This window comes from Schistocerca nitens, chromosome 2, assembly GCF_023898315.1.
Source record: "Schistocerca nitens isolate TAMUIC-IGC-003100 chromosome 2, iqSchNite1.1, whole genome shotgun sequence".
In the NCBI taxonomy this organism is placed as follows: domain Eukaryota; kingdom Metazoa; phylum Arthropoda; class Insecta; order Orthoptera; family Acrididae; genus Schistocerca; species Schistocerca nitens.
This window is the reverse complement of record NC_064615.1, coordinates 366,564,971-366,587,296: the sequence shown is the minus strand read 5'-3', so window position 1 is coordinate 366,587,296 and position 22,326 is coordinate 366,564,971. Positions and strand designations below refer to the sequence as shown.

The 22,326-nt window shown below is 43.1% G+C and overlaps 1 protein-coding gene across 1 annotated transcript in view; it reads left to right on the top strand.

The window, feature by feature from the left end:
* LOC126235024 (ATP-binding cassette sub-family C member 4-like) overlaps window positions 1-22,326 on the top strand; it is a 181,765-nt gene that overhangs the window by 143,898 nt on the left and 15,541 nt on the right. The window contains exons 19-23 of the mRNA XM_049943760.1: window positions 3,322-3,495; window positions 9,856-9,983; window positions 10,067-10,312; window positions 19,933-20,093; window positions 21,785-21,914. Of these exons, the coding sequence (XP_049799717.1) occupies window positions 3,322-3,495; window positions 9,856-9,983; window positions 10,067-10,312; window positions 19,933-20,093; window positions 21,785-21,914 (839 nt within the window). The remainder of the gene's footprint in view (window positions 1-3,321; window positions 3,496-9,855; window positions 9,984-10,066; window positions 10,313-19,932; window positions 20,094-21,784; window positions 21,915-22,326) is intronic.

Below are 22,326 nucleotides of genomic sequence, written 5' to 3'. Positions count from 1 at the left end.
AGATGTTAACTGTATCATATTTTGGAATCTAAGGAATCATATCTAAGAATTATATTGCTTAATTATCAGCAGATAGAGCACAATTTTCTGTGTACATGACACAAATTCGGCAGGTACATAGTCAATATTTGCGTAAATGTGATTAATGTTTTACAAACGTGAGCACATTTATTTTCAGTCTGAAAGTGTTCCTTTTCAAAATTACTTTTTACCTCTAATATGAATTTTCTAATAGGAAAGCAATTATGACTAACTACTCCTAACTAAAGGCAGCCTAACAGTAGGAATATTTGCAATAGGTTTTCTTATGAATACACTGGGTGTAAAAAAAATCACGTAAAATCCTTACCGAATTTACATCGGATTATGATCAGAACACCTTCTTTAGTACATGAGCAAAATATAATGTATTCAGTTGCGTTGACGGCGAAGAATTGTCGCACGCCATTCCTTGCAAAGTTACTGTCAGTGTCAATTCTGTGACACCATGCAGTAGACAGTGGTACGACAGATTCCTGTTCGATTTGTCATCACTGTTTTCATTAGTTTATCACGATTACTTTCTTACATCTCAGTTACATCTCGGATGAAAAATTAAATCACCCCTAAACTAGTAGATCTGATTACTGTATTGCTTGAGGTAGGACAACGTTCTTTTCGGTATAGTTCCTTCTAGATGTCGCAAACCCACTGCCGAATCATGTTGAAATAAATTTCGTCTCCCATATGTGTTTAGTATCTTAGTGTTTCAATAAAATAAATACAATAAAATAAATTTCAGGCTGGTGCCTTGTTATTCCTATAGGCCATAACGATGGTATCATTGAGTTTCGTGCATTACTGGAGATAAAATTCTACGTTCACTCTGAATCCCTGAATAGGTCCAACGGAATCGATGTATATGAATTTATCAATTTCTTAGTGGTCGCCATTTAATCCCTTTGAAAGAACCAGCTGTTTCTCGATTTTTTCTGCTTACTGTAGTATCTTCGAAAGTTGACGAAGTAGGAAGTATTTACCCAGCAAGGAGGCATTGTCTGCCGGAGCACCCAGTCTGCAAGCGCTCATCACTAGAAGCTAGATGGCTATCCTACTTAGATGCCAGGAGTTGCTTTAACTGAAGTTCAGTGGCCAGTTTGCACGTTGCGGCTTCCACTCTCTTCTTCCTTTGATTCAGCCGTTTCTGCTACGCTTGTAAGTCACTTTGGACTCTGAAATGGACTGCACGTACGATTGTGATGCTCCTCGCCAACATTCACCTCGCTAAGCATGTAGATTTGGCTGCCGTCTCTTCAGAAGCTCTGCCTCAAATACATCTTTCACCCATCCACACTAGTGTTCCAGCTCTGTTGATTACAATGTTGAAATCAGATCGCCATTTTTTTACTAATTTCCCTAATACTGTTCACTCGTCTGCAAAATTCATCAATTCCAGCAGTTTTACTTCATGTTCCACTAACCATTTTCTACTATTGGCAATGTTTTTCAACATATTTTTCTGTGTTTTGTTCCTTATGAATTAATTTGTTGATTTAAATGTTTATATAGTTTTTAACGTGTTTCTGTAGCATCACATTTCACTTGTTTCTAGTTTCAACTTTTTCTGTTTCTTCTCACTAGCCGGCCGCTGATGACCGAGCCGTGCGGTTCTGGCGCTACAGTCTGGAACCGCGCGACCGCTACGGTCGCGGGTTCGAGTCCTGCCTCGGGCATGGATGTGTGTGTTGTCCTTAGGTTGGTTGGGTTTAAGTAGTTCTAAGTTCTAGGGGACTTATGACCTCAGCAATTGAGTCCCATAGTGCTCAGAGCCATTTTTTTTCTTCTCACTATCCGTAAAGAACTACCAAATTTCACTCCTATTTATGTTATAATTTTAAAAAATTCCAGCTTTACTTTACAATCCCACCAGAAGTCATCAGATTTCACTTCTGTTTACCCCCAATATATCTGATATATAACTTCAAAAACGTCCTCCCGTGAATCAGTTTTCTCATTCTACTGATATGCTCTTATTCCAGTTCTCATAATCCCCTCCTTTTTTGTCTTCAGACTTCATTTATTTGTTTTTTGATCAATCAAAATTTCCTCTCTCATCTACCACGAAGTACGAAATCATTTTATAAGATAGTGTTTTCGTGATTCCCCAAGTTTGTCTCTTGCGTGCCTGGGAGGATAAATACGTTCAAATGGTTCAAATGGCTCTGAGCACTATGGGATTTAACTGCTGTGGCCATCAGTCCCCTAGAACTTAGAACTACTTAAACCTAACTAACCTAAGGACATCACACACATCCATGCCCGAGGCAGGATTCGAACTTGCGACCGTAGCGGTCACGCGGCTCCAGACTGTAGTGCCTAGAACCACACGGCCACTCCGACCGGCCCATAAATACGCATACGAGGTGTTAACTAATAGGTGGGAAATCTCTGAGGAATGAATAGAGGATTTAAAGAGAAGCATATAGGTTCACATAAACATATGTTCATTTTTTTCTCAGTTACAGACAATTTTAATTATTGCATGTTGGCTTCGTTTCTGTGTATTTGTTTGCAAACTTCCAGCTTGGATCTAGAGATATGTTTGTCTTTTCAGAGTTATCTTCTGATGGCTGAATGAAATGCTCAAAATGTCTACCATTAGCTCCAACACAAGCTCCTGAAGGCCGCATAACTGACTGTCTTACTCGCTCGGATATTCCTGGTGCTGCTGTATATGTTGCAATCCTTCTTCGACAAGGTGGCGAATAATGTCAACATTCGCAACTGCAGTTTTGCACTCCAAGGAAGAACAATTTTAAATCAGCATTTCGCAGATAGAAGCGATAGGTCGTGTGGAAGCAACAGCTTGACTTCCTCTTGACCTCAGTACACTAGATTTTTATTTTTCGGAACCAGTGTGTACATAACCTCTTGCTAATGTTGACGTTTTTCATCAGCGTATTCAAGAAGAATTTCAGCAGATACAGCAGGCAACAGCAATATGGAAATGATTAAAGCAGTCAACGATGAGGCATTTAGAAGGTTGTGTTAGAGCTCATCGTAGACATTGTGAGCATTTCATTTAGCCACCAGAAGATGACATTTGAAAAGCAAAAATTATCTGTAAAACCAAACTCGAAATCTGCAAACAAGAAGACAGAAGCAAAGTAAACATCTGATACGGAAAAGTGTCTGTAACTAAGAAATTACCATATACAGGTTTGAACAATTTTGCATCTTTTGAAGTCCTCTGACCATTTCGTAGGAGTTTCCCACATATCATTTAACAATCTTTCAGTGAAATGTTGCATGTCTACTACTTACTGAGATATTAATTCGCAGGTTCATTCGGTGGTTCTGGTGTGGGTCTGGCAATTTCACAGTCACTGATTCTAACTGGTATGCTTCAATATGGTATTATGCAAATGACTGAAGTGGTCAGCCAGATGACATCGGTGGAGAGAGTCCTTGAGTACACCAAGATCCCTTCTGAACCTGCATTGGAGTCTGCACCAGGTGAGGAAACGATGGTGGAAGTGATTTAACTGCTATTGTGGTGAGAAGTGCATGTACATATCTCTTAGTTCAGTATGTAAAGTCAGAATGGAGAAGACGTCTTGCGTGTTACACAAGGTGAGTCCACGATGATATTACGTATTTGCAGGGACGATGGAGAAGTGTAAACATATCAATACGAGGTAAGGAACCGCGCTCCGGAAACGACCGAGCGGAAAGTTATAAGCGAAAATCGTTCGGATACCTCTGACAGTCGACCTTCTCTACCGCAAGCGCTTCTGTTTCCATATCCTGGGAGGAGGCAGTATGGACAAAAGCATGGGCTCTAAAATACATACGTTGAGAGCTAAGAGCACTTGTTCTGTAGGACAGATGTATTTAGCAGTAGCAAATAAGCACTAGTGCTTATAGCTGCTAAGGTATGAACTTGAGTCCATATTTCTGGTCCATACTATCTCCTCCCAAAATACAGAAAGATCTTGGAGTATAAGCGGCCCACTGTCAGAGCTATCAGAACGATTTTCACATAAAATTTTCAACTCTGCCGTTTTCTGACCAGGGTCCCTTACCTCAAATTTATACATTTATACATTTACCCTTCTCCATCATCCCTGAAAGTTTGTAACATCATCACGGAATCACCCTGTAGGTCTTCTCTCTCCCCCGTCCCCCCCTCTCTCTATCTCCCTCCATCTAGGTATAATTTTTTTAATCAATTTGGAGATAATTTTGACTAATGTCGATTCTGGAACCTGTAACTACCTAAAATTGCTTTTGATATTCAGTTAACTTAACGAAACGTCACACTCAATATAAACACATAAATTCCGGCTCCATTCTTTCCAATTAATTGGCACTGTAATTTCTTATACTGCAAACAGCTTTCTTTAAATTAGAAATGTATTGTCAAATATTGTGTGTTTTTCATATAAACATGGGACATTCACAGTAAATAAATCTCAGTTAAATAGTTGTGGTCCAGTACTTTATAAAATATTACAATTTAAATTATTCCACACAGTATTAATCAGCCAAATAGTAATTCTGGACCAAACAAGTAGCTCCAAGCTTGCGGAGTAGAAGACGTGCTGGAACAAAAATCTTAAGCACTATTACAAAAAACTTATTTATTTTCCTGGATACCCAAACTTTTAATTTCCAATCACAATTAATGACACTTATTGAACTGTAGGCAACGCTCGCTTTCTTTTACTTGCAGAACCATCACAGTTTAAATTTATGTTTATGCAAGGCCTTGCATTAACCTCAAACCTAAAAAAATTTAAATAATTCTACAATAGATTAAAACATCAGTCTGAACACTTTCAAAGCTTTCATGTTTTTAGGTAAACTGTACAATAAAGAAAACAAATATTCACAGTTACCAAAATATTAAATCACTTGTAGGATAAACAATACAATTGCACGTATACCAATCCAGCGGGACACGGGTGGGGGGTCACCCTGGCGAAGATACGGGCTGTAAATAGGGAACTCCATTCAGATAGGCGAATTTAACAAAGGGCAGATTATTATTACGCAGAGCCTTTCAACGAATACCTCGAAAATGGCGAAGCTGGTCGAATGTTCACGTGCTACAGTCGTGAGCATCTGCGCAATGTGGTAAAAGACAGTGAAACTACCACTAGGCGCTAAATGGTTGGACGTCCCCGACTCTTCACAGAACGTGGAGTTCGGAGGCCTGTCTGCTCTGCAAAGTATGATAGGTGGTGATCTGTGACATATCTGCCGAAAGAGCACAATTTTGGTTCACGCATGTGTTTCGGAGCACACCGTTCATCTTATGTTGTTGATTACAGAGCTCCTGAGCAGACCACGCCGACGTGTTTACAAGTTGACCCGACGACATCGTCAGTTACGGTTGCAGTGGGCACGGAACTATCGAGATTCGAACGTCGATCGATGTAAACGTGTCGGCCCTTCGCGTGAGTCACATTTTTGCTGCACTTGATCGCAGTTCGTCTCCACAAACGCAGTTATCGAGGTGAACGGCGGCTCGAAACGTGCAGCGCGCCACGGACACAGGCTGGTGAGAGCATTGTTCTGGAGACTTCCTTCTGGTCTTGCGTTAGACGCAGCAATCGAGGGCATACCGACAACTGCGAACCACCTGCATCCCTTCATGCTTGATGTCTTCCTTGACAGTGATGTCATCTTTCAGGAAGTATAATTGTCCAAGTCTCGAAGCCGGAACCGTCCTACAGTGGTTTGATGAGCATTATAGTGAACTCACGATGTGTCTCGGCGACAAAATTCGCCTGATATAAATCATACGAAACCCATCTGGATCGCTATCTGGCGTCATCACCGCGCATGAAAATCAACGACCTGTTATTTACGATAATTACCTGACCTGCGCGTAGACATTTAATGCCACATACCTCCAAAAAGCTACGTACAAACCGTCGAATCCCTGATACGGAGAATCAGTTAGTATTTTGTTCCAAAGACGAACAAACAAGCTATTAAGCAGGTGCTCAGAATGATTTGGCCCATCAGTGTATAGGAATTCCATTAGCCTCCTTCAGGTGCCCGCCCGGTTAGCCGTGCGGTCTAAAGCACGGCTTTCCGGAGAGGGAAGGAGCGCCTGGTCCTCGGCACGAATCCGCTCATCTTACTTGTGTCGAGGTCCGGTGAGCCGGCCAGTCTGTGGATGGTTTTTAGACGGTTTTCCATCTGCCTCGGCGAATGGGGGCTGGTTCCCCTTATTCTGCCTCAGCTACACTATGTCGGCGATTGGTGCGCAAACAAGTTTTCCACGTACGCGTACACCACCATTACTCTACCACGCAAACATAGGGGTTACATTCGTCTGGTGTGAGACGTTCCCCGGGAGGGGGGGGGGGGGGGGGGAGGGTCCACCGGGGACCGAACTGCACAATAGCCCTGAAAGAGTGGTTCGGTGTGGGGCGGCGGAGGGGTGAAGTCGACTGCGGTAGTCGTCGTGGGGTTGTGGACCACTGCGGCTGCGGCGGGGACATAGCCTCTCCGTCGTTTCTAGGCCCCCGGTTAACATACAATACAATACAACGTCCTTCAGGAATGGTATAGTCGTACATTTTAGTTATTTGTTTCATGTTCTGACTACATGGAGGCAAGCGCAAGGATTTCCACACACCCTGTCTCCTCTGCTGTCTTATCAATGGACGAAGTCTCTCATATCTCTCATCGACCTTAACGCTCTGGTCTGAACATGACAGAAATACTCGTTCCGATTAAAGCGTTTCTGTCGAACTCGGTCACTCAGCCGCTTTCTCGAAGTCCTTTTTACAATCAGGAATCCGATTCTGGAATTACCCCCCTCATTACGTCAGAGAACTGAACATCTCCAGCTTTAAATACAGTTAATGACATATCTATAAAGCAACGATAATATCTACTTTAGTTCCTGTACGGAATCATTACCTCACTAAATCCTTCTATCCAACCCTTCTCATTCCCAGCGCTCTTATCAGGTGCAATTTACCTTAATTTTTCTTCCTGAGAATTTTGTATATCGTATAAATCATTTTGTACGCCTGTAAGTACTGTTTGTATCTTCCGCTGTCAGTATCACTATCATCACTATTATTATTATTATTATTATTATTATTAGTGACAGCGGCAATAGTAGTAGAAGTGCTGTTAGTGTTAACTTTTGTTAGTTCTAAGTCATAACTACTTAATCATGTACTTTCTACACATATTCAGATCATTTTTATTACCATTTGCCCTATTGAAATTATTATTATTTCTTAAGTAACTATAATATAAAAATATCATGTATGTGGGAAGTCCTGATACGCTGTAAGAGAGATCCTGAAGGCCCTAATCTGATCACGTTACATAAATAAATAGTACAAGACGGCAGAGAAATTATACAGAGTGATTTTTTCCACTGTGTACAAGCTCTAGAGATTGATCGATAAGAGGATGCAGAACAAAAAAGATCTAATGAACTTACGTCCGGAAATGCATACGTTTCATACTAGAGACCATTTATTCAGTAATGTTTTGTTACAGGGACTGCAGTCTAATAAGCGCTTTACCATGAAGTCACAGTTACAGTATCCATGGTTTCCACTTGGAGGGTGATACTGTTCTTCATACGTCATGCACTGGCGCCCTCTCCTACCATAGTGTTTGGTAATATTGTGTCCGATTCACTTCTCTTGTTGAATCGGCTTGTAGTGGATGTGATACAGCGTTGTACACAATGGCTCCTTATTCCAATCGAGAGCTTGCCGACAGGGTGTTCACTTACGGAAAGGCAAAAGGGAGCGGGTGATGGGCTGCAAGGTTGTATCAGGATACCTATCCCCACCGACAACAACCACAGCATTCAATGCTTGCAACAATGTTTCGCCGTTGTTTGAGAGGGGGTCGTTTCAGGAAGCAGGAAATCATGAAGGACGTACCCGAAATGTTAGGGCACCAGACTTGGAGGAAAATATGCTTAACATCGCGGAAGGCAACCGCCGTGTCAGTACCAGGCAGTTGGCCCGCCAATACAGGGAAAGCCAGACGACCGTGTGGAACATTCTCCATGACAATTATTACTACCCTTATCACTTACAGAGTGTGCAGGGCTTAATAGCGACAGACATTCCACATCGGGAGCAGTTTTGTCACTGGTTTCTTCACCAGGCAACCACGATTCCGGGATTTGATTCATCCATTCCGTTCACAGATACGGCCACCTTTACGCGGAATGGTATCTTCAACTTTCGTAACAGTCATCTGTGGTATACTATGCAGAACCCTAATGGTATGGTGACACCGGGTCATCACCTTCCTTGCAGCTGGAATGTGTGGGGCGGGACATTTGGCGACCGTATTTTGGGACCAGTGTTCCTTGCACGTCGCGCAACAATCCGGAACTATCGACGTTTCTTACCGGTGACTTTTCCTCTCCTGCTGGAAGAAGTGCCATTGATTATTCGAAGGGTTATGTGGACACTACACATGGTGCTCCAGCCCACTTCGCCGTTAACGTCCGGATGCATCTCAACCGTGGCTTGCCTGGTCGGTGGATCAGACGAGGGGGGCAGTTCCATGACCTGTTCGTTCACCGGATCTGAACTCGTTCGATTTCTGATCATGGGATCACTTTAAAAGTGTATTGCATGTAGAGCCCATTCCAGATACTGGAGCAGCGTATTCATGCTGCCTTTGACACTGTTCGGATGCAGCCTGGCCGATGTGAGCGTGTGAGACAGAGCAGGTTAAGGCGCCTACATGCATGAGTTGTACATGGAAACCATTTTCAAACACGTACTGTAACTGTGGATGCATGGTATAGCACGTATTAGACCGCAGTCTCTGTAACTAAGCATGACTGAATTAACGGTTTGCAGCATGGAAACCATACATTTTCGGATAGAAGTTCATTAGATCTTTTTTGTTCCGTATCCTCTCATCGATCAGTCCCTAGAGTTTGTACACGGTGGAAATAGTCACCCTGGAGAATGGGTACAAAGAGCTCATATGGAAAAGAAATAACTAAACATTTTACACCATCAAAAATGGTGAATTCTAAAAAGATAGCAATGCAGAATTTCTGTTAGTGCTTGATTCGTGTTCCCAGCTGAGTTACCGGTTCCCTCAGCAGTCGTAAAACAAAATTCATTACAAAAACTCTGACCACACATTTTAACAGTTCTCTTTTGACAAGGGAAGTATAAGGGAATATTAGACAGTACCGCTGAATCGTCGACAAGATCAATACAGACGGTAAACAAATTATATTCCGACACACATATGTCAGGGTCACAACCGCTACTGTCCATTACACTTTGAAATATTTAAGTCGATTTTTGTTCTCTTTGGATGACAATAAATAATCTGAGGTTTTATAGTAAACTGAATTTCACAGGCACTTTCTTAAGAACGGCACAGTGCACGATCTAGCTTCAGGCAGTTGCATTTCAATTATAACTGTGGTTCTACCAATAGAGGACACATGGATCAATTTGCTGCATTTATTTCTTGGCCGCGGTGGCTTACGATCACAGTCAACACTCAGACAGTTAAAAATGTCACGAATATAAGTGCCCTGATGTTATGTATTGCTTCCACAATTTCAAGCAGTTTCTAATGACTACCGGAAACGAATGAACATACTGAAAGATTAATTTGCTGGCCGGCCGGAGTGGCCGTGTGGTTCTGGGCGCTACAGTCTGGAGCCGAGTGACCGCTACGGTCGCAGGTTCGAATCCTGCCTCGGGCATGGATGTGTGCGATGTCCTTAGGTTAGTTAGGTTTAATTAGTTCTAAGTTCTAGGCGACTGATGACCTCAGAAGTTAAGTCGCATAGTGCTCAGAGGCATTTGAACTATTTGATTAATTTACTTGTTTCAGACAAGAAACCACCTACCTCATGGCCACAGCGAGGACAGGTCGTCTTCCAGAAGATGTATCTCAAATACAGCCCAACAGACCCTCCAGTTCTCAAGAACCTCAATTTCACGATTCACCCTACCCATAAGGTTTTGCTATACGTTCTTAATCAGATCAGAAATGGTCGTGTGTATGTCTTTACGTAGCTCCTACATCTTCGATATCTGTCTAGGTTGGCATCGTCGGTAGAACAGGAGCAGGGAAGTCGTCCCTTATCTCCGCTCTCTTCCGGCTGGCTCCTATAGAGGGAGCCATTGTGATCGACGATGTGGACACCAGCACCCTGGGACTGCACGACTTGCGGAAACACATCTCCATTATACCACAGGAACCTGTGCTCTTCTCAGAGACTCTCCGCTTCAACCTTGACCCGTTTTCAGAGTTTGAAGATGGAAAACTTTGGGATGTGCTTGAGGAGGTGAGGCCCTATATGTAAATTTACTGAACATGTCTAATGTATATTCATACAAATGTCAATGACATAATGCTTTGATTATATTCTGCAACCGAAAGTCTTGAGTTCAACGTCCTGTCGGTGACATGGTCAAAGAGACGAGGTACATTAACATTGGTTAGACAATGTTAGGGAAGAAAATCAGTCTGGGATAACTCAAAGGAACCATCACTCAAACAGTCGTTTGCAGGAGTTTACCCAGATTAAGGGTTTCTATGGCTCCCCTAAATTAATGAATGACAACGCCAGGCTGTTTTTTTTAATAAGTCCTTGCCGTTATGCTTCCCAATCCTTCCACACTTGGAGCTTTGTCTCCAATGACCTTGACGTCGACGCAACGGTAAACCAAATCACCCTTCTCTTTCTTCAGTTAAGCATTTGAACCACTCCTTTCTTAAATTTGTTTCAAGTGTCTCAAGCCTTAGTGCTCCTTGATCGGTTTGCAGGACTTTCAAATTCTTGAAGAGAACACCTAGAAGAAATGGATTCACATTATATTTATCTACAGTTAGCACCCCCTGAGTAATGTTTGCGAAATAAAGTAATACCAATAACAACATGCCAAGATGTACAGGGTGATTATAGTTAAAGTTAAACTTTCAAACCACTGTAGAAAAAACACCATTGGTCCGAAAGACGTCAAACTGCAACGGAATATTATCGGAGAAGAGGGGAAAACGTATGCCAGAAGAGAAATAAATAGGTACAAAATGTAGCAATAGATGGCGCTGCATGCATCATAATTTAATAGTGGTCGACTACAAATGCGTAAGGTGTACGTCTGATGTTAAACAAACTAACCACTCAGTGTGCAGGTGTGATACTGTTAGTTACGTAAGCCCATCCAACACGGCAAGGTCATATCACATCGGATGGGAAAAGTCAGTTTTTAATTGTCCTGAGGCCAAAAACCACATAAAAAGCATCAATAAAAATCAAATCGGCGCAAACAAAACATGTTCAGTGTGCTGTCCACCGTTCTCTGTAACAAGTTGAAATCGAGAAACAGTATGTTCCATAACTGATCGAAGTGTTTCCGGGGTCACGTTCAGAATGTGGAGCGCAATTCGTGCCTTCAATGCAGCTAAGTTTGCTATAAGATCAAAGAACACAACATCTTTCAGATAGCCCCACAGCCAGAAGTTACACGGAATAAGATCAGGTGATCTGGACGGCCAGGCAGCTGATAATTCTAGCGCTTCCGAAATGGCGCTTCATCAGCTGATTAACTGGATTTGCAATGTGCGGAGATGCGCCATCTTGCATAAAAATGATCCCATCCACACATCCACGCTGTTGGAGAATTGGAATGACGTGGCTGTCCAAAAGACACTCATAGCGCTTACCAGTGACTGTACAGGTAAAAGGACCGGAAGCATGTCTCTTCGAAAATATATGGCCCTATGATAAATGATGACGTACACACGCACCACACAGGGACCTTTTCGGGATTAAGTGGTACATGGTTGATTTGCGTGAGGATTTTCCGTTGCCCATATTCGGCAATTCTGTGTATTGACATACCCTGTCAGATATAAGTGGGCTTGGCCTTCGCCTCTCCACAAAATCTTCCACGGCTGATCATTGTCCACTTACATGCGAGCAAGAAATTCTAAAGCAATGGTCTCTCTTGCTGGCACTCAAAAGGAAGCAACTCGTGCACTTGGGTAACTTTGAATGTATAGCAAAGAAGAATGTTTCGTAGGATTTTACACACCGTGCTCACGGGTATGTCCAAAGTTCTGGCAGTTCTCGGTGCACGTTTGATCACCACCACTCATCTCCTCCTGCATTGCTGTGGCCACTGCTTCCACTGGCGTCGAATCAATTCGTTTCCTCCCACTGCCAGGTTGCACACCAAAAGAACCCGTCTTTTCGAATTTCCGAATCATTTTCTCCAGACCCACGGCAGTCATCGTACCAACGCCTTTTTTCAAACCCCTCAGGGTCCGGAACTTCTGCAGAGCAACGCGTGCACAGTCATCATTCTTGTAATACAGCTTTACAAGCAGAGCGTTATCCTACATTGAGACAGTCATGGTGAACGTCGCAGACGCGAAAGGAGGAAAAGCCGTGTACCCGGCGTGTTTATACCAACTTCAATGGGTCGTGCGCATGACAAGTGTTTTCATTTACGTATTCTGACACATTGATCAACTTTCACGCTATTTTTTTTTTCTTCTGCAATACGTTTTCCCCCTTCTCCGACAATATTCCGTTGCCATTTGGCGTCGTTCCAACCAGTGTTGTTATTTCTACAGCGTTCTGGAAGTTTAAAGACAAAAAGCGCCTGGCGCAGTTGTTAGATCGGTCACTGCTGCTACAGTGGCAAGTTATCAAGATTTATGTGAGTTTTAACGTGGTGTTGTAGTTGGCGCACGAGCGATGGAACACAGCATCTCCGAGGAAGCGATGAAGTGTTGATTTTCCCGTACAACGTTTTCTCGAGTGTACCGTGAATATTAGCAATCCGGTAAAATATCAAATCTTCGACATCGCTGCGGCCGGAAGAAGATCCTGCAAGAACGGGACCAACGAAGACTGAAGAGAATCGATCAAGGTGACAGAAGTGCAACCCTTTCGCAAATTGCTGCAGATTTTAATGCTGGGCCCAGCGCGCGAACCATTCAACGAAACATCATCGATATGGGCTCTCGGAGGTGAAGGCCCACTCGTGTACCTTGATGACTGCACGACACAAAGCTTTACGCCTCACCTGGGCTCGTCAACACCGACAGTGGACTGTTGATGACTGGAAACATGTTGCGTAGTCGGACAAGTCTCGTTTCAAATTGTATCAAGTGGATGGACGTGTACGAGTATGGAGACAACCTCATGAATCCATGGACCCTGCATGTGAGCAGGGGACTGTTCGAGCTGGTGGAGGCTCTGTAACGGTGTGTGGCGTGTGCAGTTGGAGTGATATGGGACCCCTGATACGTCCAGATACGACTCTGACAGGTGAGACTTACGTATGCATTCTGTCTGATCACCTGCATCCATTCATGTCCATTGTACATTCCGACGGACTTGGTCAATTCCAGCAGGAGAATGCGACACCCCACACGTCCAGAATTGCTACAGAATGGCTCCAGCAACACTCTTCTGAGTCTAAACACTTCATCTGGCCACCAAACTTCCCAGACGTGAACATTGTTGGACATATCTGGCATGCCTTGAAATGTGCTGTTCAGAAACGATCTCCACTGCCTCGTACTATTACGGATTTATGGACAGCCCTGCAGGACTCATGGGGTCAATTGCTTACAGCATTACTTCAGACATTAGTCGAGACAGTGCCACGTTGTGTTCCGGCACTTCTGCGTTCTCGCGGGCGCTCTACATGATGTTAGACAGGTTTGCCAGTTTCTTAGGCTCTTCAGTGTACTTTTTGTCAATTCAACAGACGAAGATAAGCGTTTCACTGAACGCAAAGCCTCTCATCAGCTACCAGATGCTCCTCACAAACAAAAAAATACCAGGTCACAGATGAATTTCGTAGACTGGAAGTCAAGGCTTGAAATCTGGATGTTTTTTGGTGCTTCATTTTAGGCGTGGACAGGACTGCTCTTAGACAAATTTGGGGAGCATTTAAAGCAGAAGAATTTGAAGAATGAGGAGTCTCCCCACTTGCATTGGGTAATTGGTGTGGCGGTGCAGCAGGTGTGGATGGCGGAGAACTGTTGCCAGAAATGTCGGGTGAGATCTCGAACAAAGCTGAGGGAGCGAATGCAACTTTCGAAATAATGTCTGGATTATATGCATATATCGCTGTTGGTTTGAACCCAGCAGTCATTGGTCTGTCCCAAACTCTAGAAAATATTTTCCAAAATACAGCGGTGCTCTTTTAACGTTCTGGATGAGACAGTCAGTACTTGTGCACTTTATCATTCTAATACGTCTCAAAGGATTTAAAGACTGGTTCATGTATCTGTTGCAATTCGTGGGTGGTAATATTCGGGAGGCTAAAATGAGTAATATTTTGTCTTTCCGCTGCAGGATCAAATCCAATGTCACGGTGTGAAGAAAGCCCTTCAAAAACAAGTTATGTTTCATCGACATTCTTCTTATACTGTGAAAAGTGGTCGAGCCGATATGTGGGAACGTCGTTGGTTATACTCCCCGTGCACGTCAGTACAGATTTGCTGCCAAGAAGAAGTTCTTCTCCCACTCTGGCCTCAGTCTCTGCCTCCTGAACAAAATCATGGGAGAAATATAACGTCACAAAGCGTTTCAACATGTAACAAACATAGCATTCTCAGTGTGTTGTGGAGCTACCATGAGAGTTCGTGTAGCTCCTTTTTGTGCGAGCACCAGTTGCTGGAGGTGAAATGTTGGTCTAAAGCCTTTCTCATCGATATTGCATAGCAGATGAGGTTTATCAGCTATACCGATTCGATCCATTAGTTGTTTTAGTTTGATAAAGTAGTCAGTCAATCCGATTTCGAACCCTTCCGGTATTTAGATTTTGCATCCTACAGCGTCCTATTCCTTGGTGACATTTTAGCATCTCATTTAATTTATATTTTTTCGAACGGGTTTCGAATTTTGTTCTCTACACAGAAGCTGACGCTAAGTTTGAAAATATTGATTGTGACAGGCATCCTACATCTGCCAGTGGAAAAATTCGGTGACATAGTTCCCTGTCTTGCTCTGTACTTAGAATACAATGCCATCCTGCCTTCCTTTCGGCTATTTAAGAAAAATAATGTGGTTGCGAAGTGTCAGTCTGGGAATATGAAATTTTCTTGTGCTTTCATCACCTACACGCAATCACGAGTAGCAAGTGAAGTGTACTCCATCTAGCTCCGTTGACCACAGGGCTCGCCTCTGTTGCACGTTGCCGGATTCATTGTTTACCACTAAAAAGAATAAAAAATGTTTACTGAAATATTGTATTATATCCCATTAATTAGGTTCAGTTTATAGGCCTTAGAAAAATTAAAAAATGCAAAAAAGGACGTATTGAGACTACGTGGATTTGAGCTATTGACAATATAACCGAGAGCCAGCGAAGGAGGCTCAAGGAATAGTATATTAATAATGTGAAAAAACTCTGAAATTCTGTAATTCCTACACATTCTCAGGCAATTAACAACTGAGGAAGCTAAGACATGAAAGTAAATACGGCCATCAGAGTATGGCGTCATGACTTGATGTCTAAATGACTAAGTGTTAATACATTACACAGTGAATAGTGTTAAATAAGCTTTGAAGGCGTGCATAAACAAATTTAATAATACAACTAGGACCTGTGATTTATCCAAGAAACTTTGCGACAGAAATTACAACGACGTGTAGGCCAGACTAACAAGTCAGCATATGATTACACTGAAATCTGCTAGAAGGAACAACCTCACGTTAGGTGACCAGAGATACTTCATAATCAAGTAGGTGCAGCCATTTAGAAATTCTCTAGCGTACTTTTCCCACAGGTGGGCATTGGTCTGCCTGGCCTTACTTCGCCCACCTACCTTAGTCTACCTCACAATAAAATCTTCTCGGACTGCTAAGAGCATCACTTCAGAAGGTGGCCGTTGGTAAGCCAAGAAGATTTTGATTCATCGATAAACTTCGAAAACTGTCTCACACGCACTGGGTGTAATCTATGAGATAAACCACTCCTGCATTAAAAGAAAGGACGAACCGAGAAGAAATATGATAGATGTATAAATGACACAATTACCGCAGAGGATATCACCACGTCATTTCTCAGATACCTCTATGCGTAAATACTAGGGTATTTCGGAAAGTAAAGATGCACCGTGCGCCAGAGGAACAGAAGAGTTTTGGGGAGCAAGTTGGCAACACTGATGTTAACCTTGAACCGTTAGCTTTCTCCTCACGCTCGTTCGGCAGTTGAACGTTGCTTCTGGTTGGAGTAGGTCGTGTTTAAAATGGCTGCGCCGATTCAGAATCCCGCCAAATACGAAGTGCGCACCGTCATACGTTTTCTTCATGCAAAAGGTCAGCGACCAGTGGATATTCACAAAGAAATTGTTTCTGTTTATGGGAACATTATGAATCGACAAAATGTAACGAAATGGTGTCGTCATTTCTCTGAAGGTAGGACCGATTTTCATGACGAACAAAGAACAGGTCGGCCATCTGTGATCTCTGATGCCCTTCATCGGAGAACGGAGGAAGCAATTCGTGCGAATAGACGTCTCACATTGAAAGAATTGCTTCAGATCATACAGGACGTGTCAATGACAACTCTTTACGACGTTGTGACTGTCAAGTTAGGGTACAGGAAATTGTGTGTGCGCTGGGTTCCAAAACTGTTAACGGAAGAACACAAAAAGAAAAGGATGAGCTTTGCACTCAACTTCCTCACACGCTATGCTAAAGCAGGTGATGAGTTCCTTGATCAGATTGTGACAGGTGACGAGATGTGGGTTTATCACCATACACCTGAATCCAAGCAACAATCAACGCAATGGCGCCATTCGAATTCACCAAAAGCCAAGAAATGCAAAACGTCGATTTCAGCGAAGAAAATCATGGCTTCTGTTTTTGGGACACACAAGGCATTCTGCTGTTGGAATTTATGCCTCCTGGAACGACAGTTAATGCTGCTGCATATTGCCAGACTTTGAAACGTCTTCGAAGGGCAATTCAGAACAAACGCAGGGGAATGCTGACAAGTGGAGTCCGCTTGTTTCATGACAACTCTTGGCCTCACACAGCGCTCGTAACCAAAGCATTACTCAAACAATTCAAATGGGACGTATTGGACCATCCGCCATACAGCCCGGACCTTGCGCCCACCGATTTCCATGTCTTCCGTTATCTGTAGTCACATCTTGGTGGAAAATCATTCCACGACGATGAAGAGATCAAAGATGAAGTTGAAATGTGGTTCCGACAACAGGCGGCAACCTTCTATGACTGTGGGATACAAAAGCTTGTGCACCGACTTAACAAGTGTTTGGATAACAGGGGTGATTATGTGGAAAAATAAGAAATAATCCAGTTTATAAGATGTCACGTTTTCTAAATAAATGTTCTATTTAAGGACTGCGAGCCATTGTATCTTTACTTTTCGAAATGCCCTCGTATTCTCTATGCACGTCTGCGTCTATATTTGCATAGACGTATTCGAGAAAAAGAATCAGTAACTCCGTAACTGAGAAAGAATCATTTCTAATTCCTGCACAGGGCGGGCCGGTCACCACAAATACTCTGCTGAACCAAAACATTCCGATCATTGTCCACTGCGAGACTGAGTGCAGCCTGGTGGCCCTGTGGGCACATGGCACGGCAAGGATACACTGACAAAAGTCATGGGAAATATCGTAATATCTTGTCGGACCTGCTTTTGACTGGGGGAGAGTAGCAACTCGACTTGGCATTGACTCAATAAATCGTTAGAAGTCCTCAGCAGATATATTAAGCCATGCCGTCCATAACTGCGAAGGCGTTGCCGGTGCAAAATTTCGAGCCCGAACTGTCCTCCCGATTACGTTCGACAAATGTTCGATGGGATACATATAGGAAGATCTGGGCGCCAAATAATTCGCTGATTTTGTCCAGAATGTTCTTCAAAGCAACTGCGACCAATCGCGGTCCGGTGACGTGGCGTAATATCGTCCATACACATTTCATCGTTGTTTGGGAACTTGAAGTCCATGAATGCAAATGGTCTCCAAGTAGGCGAATATAATCATTTCCAGTCAATGATCTGTCCAGTTGGACCAGAGGATCCTCTCCATTCTATGCAAACACAGCCCATACCATTATTCAACCACCACCAGCTTGCACAGTGCCTTGCTCACAACTTGGGTCGATGGCTGCGTGTGGTCTACGCCACACTCGAACCCTACCATCAGCTCTTACCAACTGAAATCGGGGCTCATCTGACCAAGCCACGGTTTTACAGTCGTCAAGCATCCAACCGACGCGGTCACGAGCCCAGGAGAGGCGCTGCAGGAGATGTGCTGTTAGCAAAGGCACTCGCGCCGTTCGTCCGCTGGCATAGATCGTTAACGCTAACTTTTTTAGCACTCTCCAAATTGAGCGTTCATCGTTCGTCGCACATTGGTTTCTACGAATATTTCACGCAGTATTGCTTGTCTGTTCACACTGAGAACTCTACGCCAACGCCGCCGCTCTCGGTAGTGAAGGCCGTCGATCACTGCATTGTCTGTGATGAGAGGTAATGCGTTAAATTTGATATTCTCGGCACGATCTTGACGCTGTCGATCTCCGAATATTGAATTCCCTACTATTTCCGAAGTGGAATTTCCCATGCGTCTAGTTTCAACTGCCATTCCGCGTTCAAACTCTGTTAATCGCAGTCGTGCGGCCATAATCACGTCGGAAATCTTTTCACGTGAGACACCTGAGCACATATGCAGCTCCGCCAATACACTGCCATTTTATATGTCTGTAGATGTTCATATCGCTATCCCCTAACTTCCATCACCTTGGCATATATACGCGTAGCAGAGCGAATGGGGAGACATTCTAGTGACGATACAGACCGCAAATGGAGAAAAGCAACTGACATAAGCGATTTTGAAAAAGAGCGGAATTTCGTGACCTGGAACAAGCATCTCGGAAAAGAAGTTGGTCAGGTGTTCTAATGCTACTGTCGTGAGAAGCGATGTGCTATGGTTAAAGTACTGTGGAACCACCAATAGATGACGAGGTCTCGGACGCACACACCTCAACACAGGTCGTGGAGGTCACTAGCTTGCACGCTCTTTGTGGCAGGACAGGTAGCGATCTGTGGTGGATCTGCGGACAGAGACTTCCATGACGTCATAATTATTTTTGAGGAATGGGGGCTATCCTCAGTTTTTTGACTAGATGTTGGGGCTAGCTACGATTACGTGTTTTGTGACAGTCTCTTCACTCAGAGTAGAATTTACACCACACATACTCATTTATTTATTGTGTATAACTTTCCAGCCTTTTCTTCCCACACAGTTCTAGCCTTCTAGAGATCTATTAAAGGTAGCTTTTCCATGACCTCTTAACCGTTCTCTGTTTCATCTTCGTCTGCTCAATTCTGCAGGAAATTCACATTTCTTATCTGTTCACTTAATTATAAGCATCCTTCAGTAATACCCCATCTGAAACGCTTCGATTCACTTCTTTCCAAATTTTCCCACAGTCCACAATTCACATCCGTTAAAAGTCTCGCCCCAGACGTACATTCCCAGTTATTTCTGTCTCAGATTAGCGTCTATATTTCATACTAGTGAACTTCTATTAATGAGGATTGCTTTCTTTGTCTGTGATGCTCTGTTTCTTATATCCTTCTTGTTTTATTTTGCTTCCAAGTCTCAGAACTTAAATTCTTCTACCATATAGTGCCCACTTTAGATGCTAATTTTGTCTCTAGTATCGTTCTGCTGTGTCTCAATACATTAGATATTCTTTCGTTTTCTCTCGGTCACTATTCTGTAATATGTATACTGTTCATCTATCCAACAGGTCTTGGATTCCTTCTCTCACTTTTACAGAGGGCAGCAATGTCATTAGGGAATCTTATCATTGATATCTTTTCAACTCGGACTATAGACGTATTAATATATAATTTTCAGGAAGTTCCATCTTATCCTGTAATTTCACAGGTGGAGCTCAAGTCGAGCATACAGACACTGGACTTCCGGGTGACGGAAGGCGGCAGTAACTTCAGCGTGGGCCAGAGGCAGCTGGTGTGTCTGGCGAGGGCCATTCTGAGGAACAACAGGATCCTGGTGCTCGATGAAGCCACCGCAAACGTCGATCCAGAGTGAGTATTTACATGGGCAGCTGTACCCGTACACGCCATCCAACCTCTGTTTGACTCAATGCCCGGGCGTATCAAGGCCGTTATTACGGCCAAAGGTGGTTCTTCTGGGTACTGATTTCCTAGGATCTATGCACCCAAATTGAGTGAAAATGTAATCACATGTCAGTTCTAGTATAATATATTTGTCCAATGAATACCCGTTTATCATCTGCATTTCTTCTTGGTGTAGCAATTTTAATTGCCAGTAGTGTATTTGTATATAACAAGTGCAATGGAATGTATTCGAATTAACTCAAGGCATTATTCTGGAATCAGATTAAGAAATGGGGCACAAGAAATAGCAGACGAGGTTTGATATTTGGATAACATAACCGACGATGTTGGAAGTGAAAGTGGTGTATCACACTGTCCGATCGAAACTATCCGGAGTCCACTATGTAATGCAGAAGTCACCACTAAATGTCAAGAGAGATGAACCACCAGTGTAAAAGGAGAAGGTGGAGTATTATGTTGTTAGTAAAGAAGCAGTAATAGTAAAATGTTAAGTGATTTCGTACACGAACTAGTCTTTGGATGTCACCTGTACAATAAAGCTATCAGGGACATTTCAACCCATGTAAAGCCACTCAAGTCGACTGTTCGTGACGTGATTATGGAGTGGAGACGCTAGGGAACGTCGAAAGCTAAATCAAGAGCAGGCACACCTCTTGTACTGGGACAGTCGAGCACAGCGGAGGGTGCTTGCAAACCACATGACGTCAGCTATTTCTTAAGGCAACGCTAAATGCGGAAATATATGAACAGATTTTACAATGTTCTGTACTGCGTACCATAGAGGAATTGTTCGGAGACGACGATTGTATCAGCTTGATAATACATCCTGTCGTGAAGCAGCGTCTTTGAGGCAATGTGGATAACAACCTTCCTAAGTGGACTGGTCTCTCCAGAGTTCCGAACTGAACACTTATGGGCTGTAGTAGAACGTTGACTTCGCTCCAGAGCATATCACTGTTTTCTCTGGTTTCGGCTCTTGAGCAAGAACTAGATGCTACCTTCCTGCACAGACATTCGGAAGTTTCATTGAAAGTGTCATCTGCCGAATTCAAGCCGCCATAAAGGCGAATGGTAAGCACAACCGTTATTAGTGTCCACTAACAGATGTGCGGTTTGTTTTGATCAGATAGTGTATGTAGACTTGCAATAGCAAGATGAGTTTTCTAAAAAAGAGAAATATATTCGCATCTAACACAAAGGTAACTGGACAGTAACTTCGCACAGAAGTGAAACGTGGGCAATAAACTGTACAAACAGGAAGAGAATAAAGCTTTTTCAAACGTGTGCTACAGAAAAATTCTGGCCGGCTGATGGGTAGGTCGGATAACTAATTGGGAGATACTGAATAGAAACGGGGAGAAAAGAAATTTGACGCACAACTAAAAGAAGACTAAAAGACTTGTAAAAATTACTACGGGCTGGACTACAGTAATCAAGTTAATGTTAGTACAGATTGCAATAGGTACGCTCATATGAAGAGAATGTTATACAATTGAGTAAAGTGGAGATGTGATTCAAAGCACTCTTAGGAGTGAGGATCACAACTACGGTAACATGAGCTCTTCCTCAAATTAGAAATATGTCAGCGTTATCTTGTAAACAAAAGCGCAGTGTAAATTTGCAAATATTTGTTGCAGGACCGACGCGCTTATCCAGGCTACTATCCGTAGGAAGTTCAAGCACTGTACAGTGCTGACCATAGCCCACAGACTTAACACCATTATGGATTCAGATAAGGTCCTCGTGATGGATGCAGGAACTATGGTGGTAAGCTATCCTGAATTAACTAATAGAGTAGTCAATATCTGATAAACAGATTTAATTCTGCCCGCAGCTCGTGGTCGTGCGGTAGCGTTCTCGCTTCCCACGCCCGGGTTCCCGGGTTCGATTCCCGGCGGGGTCAGGGATTTTCTCTGCCTCGTGATGGCTGGGTGTTGTGTGATGCCCTTAGGTTAGTTAGGTTTAAGTAGTTCTAAGTTCTAGGGGACTGATGACCAGAGATGTTGAGTCCCATAGTGCTCAGAGCCATTTGAACCATTTTTTAGATTTAATTCTGCTAGATACTTATACGCCAGTTACATCAAACCGTTATTAATTGTCATAAAGAATACCACAATGCATATTTTCCTTATAGGGATGTGATGGAAAGATATTTTTGCGTTTTTATTTGCTTCCTTAG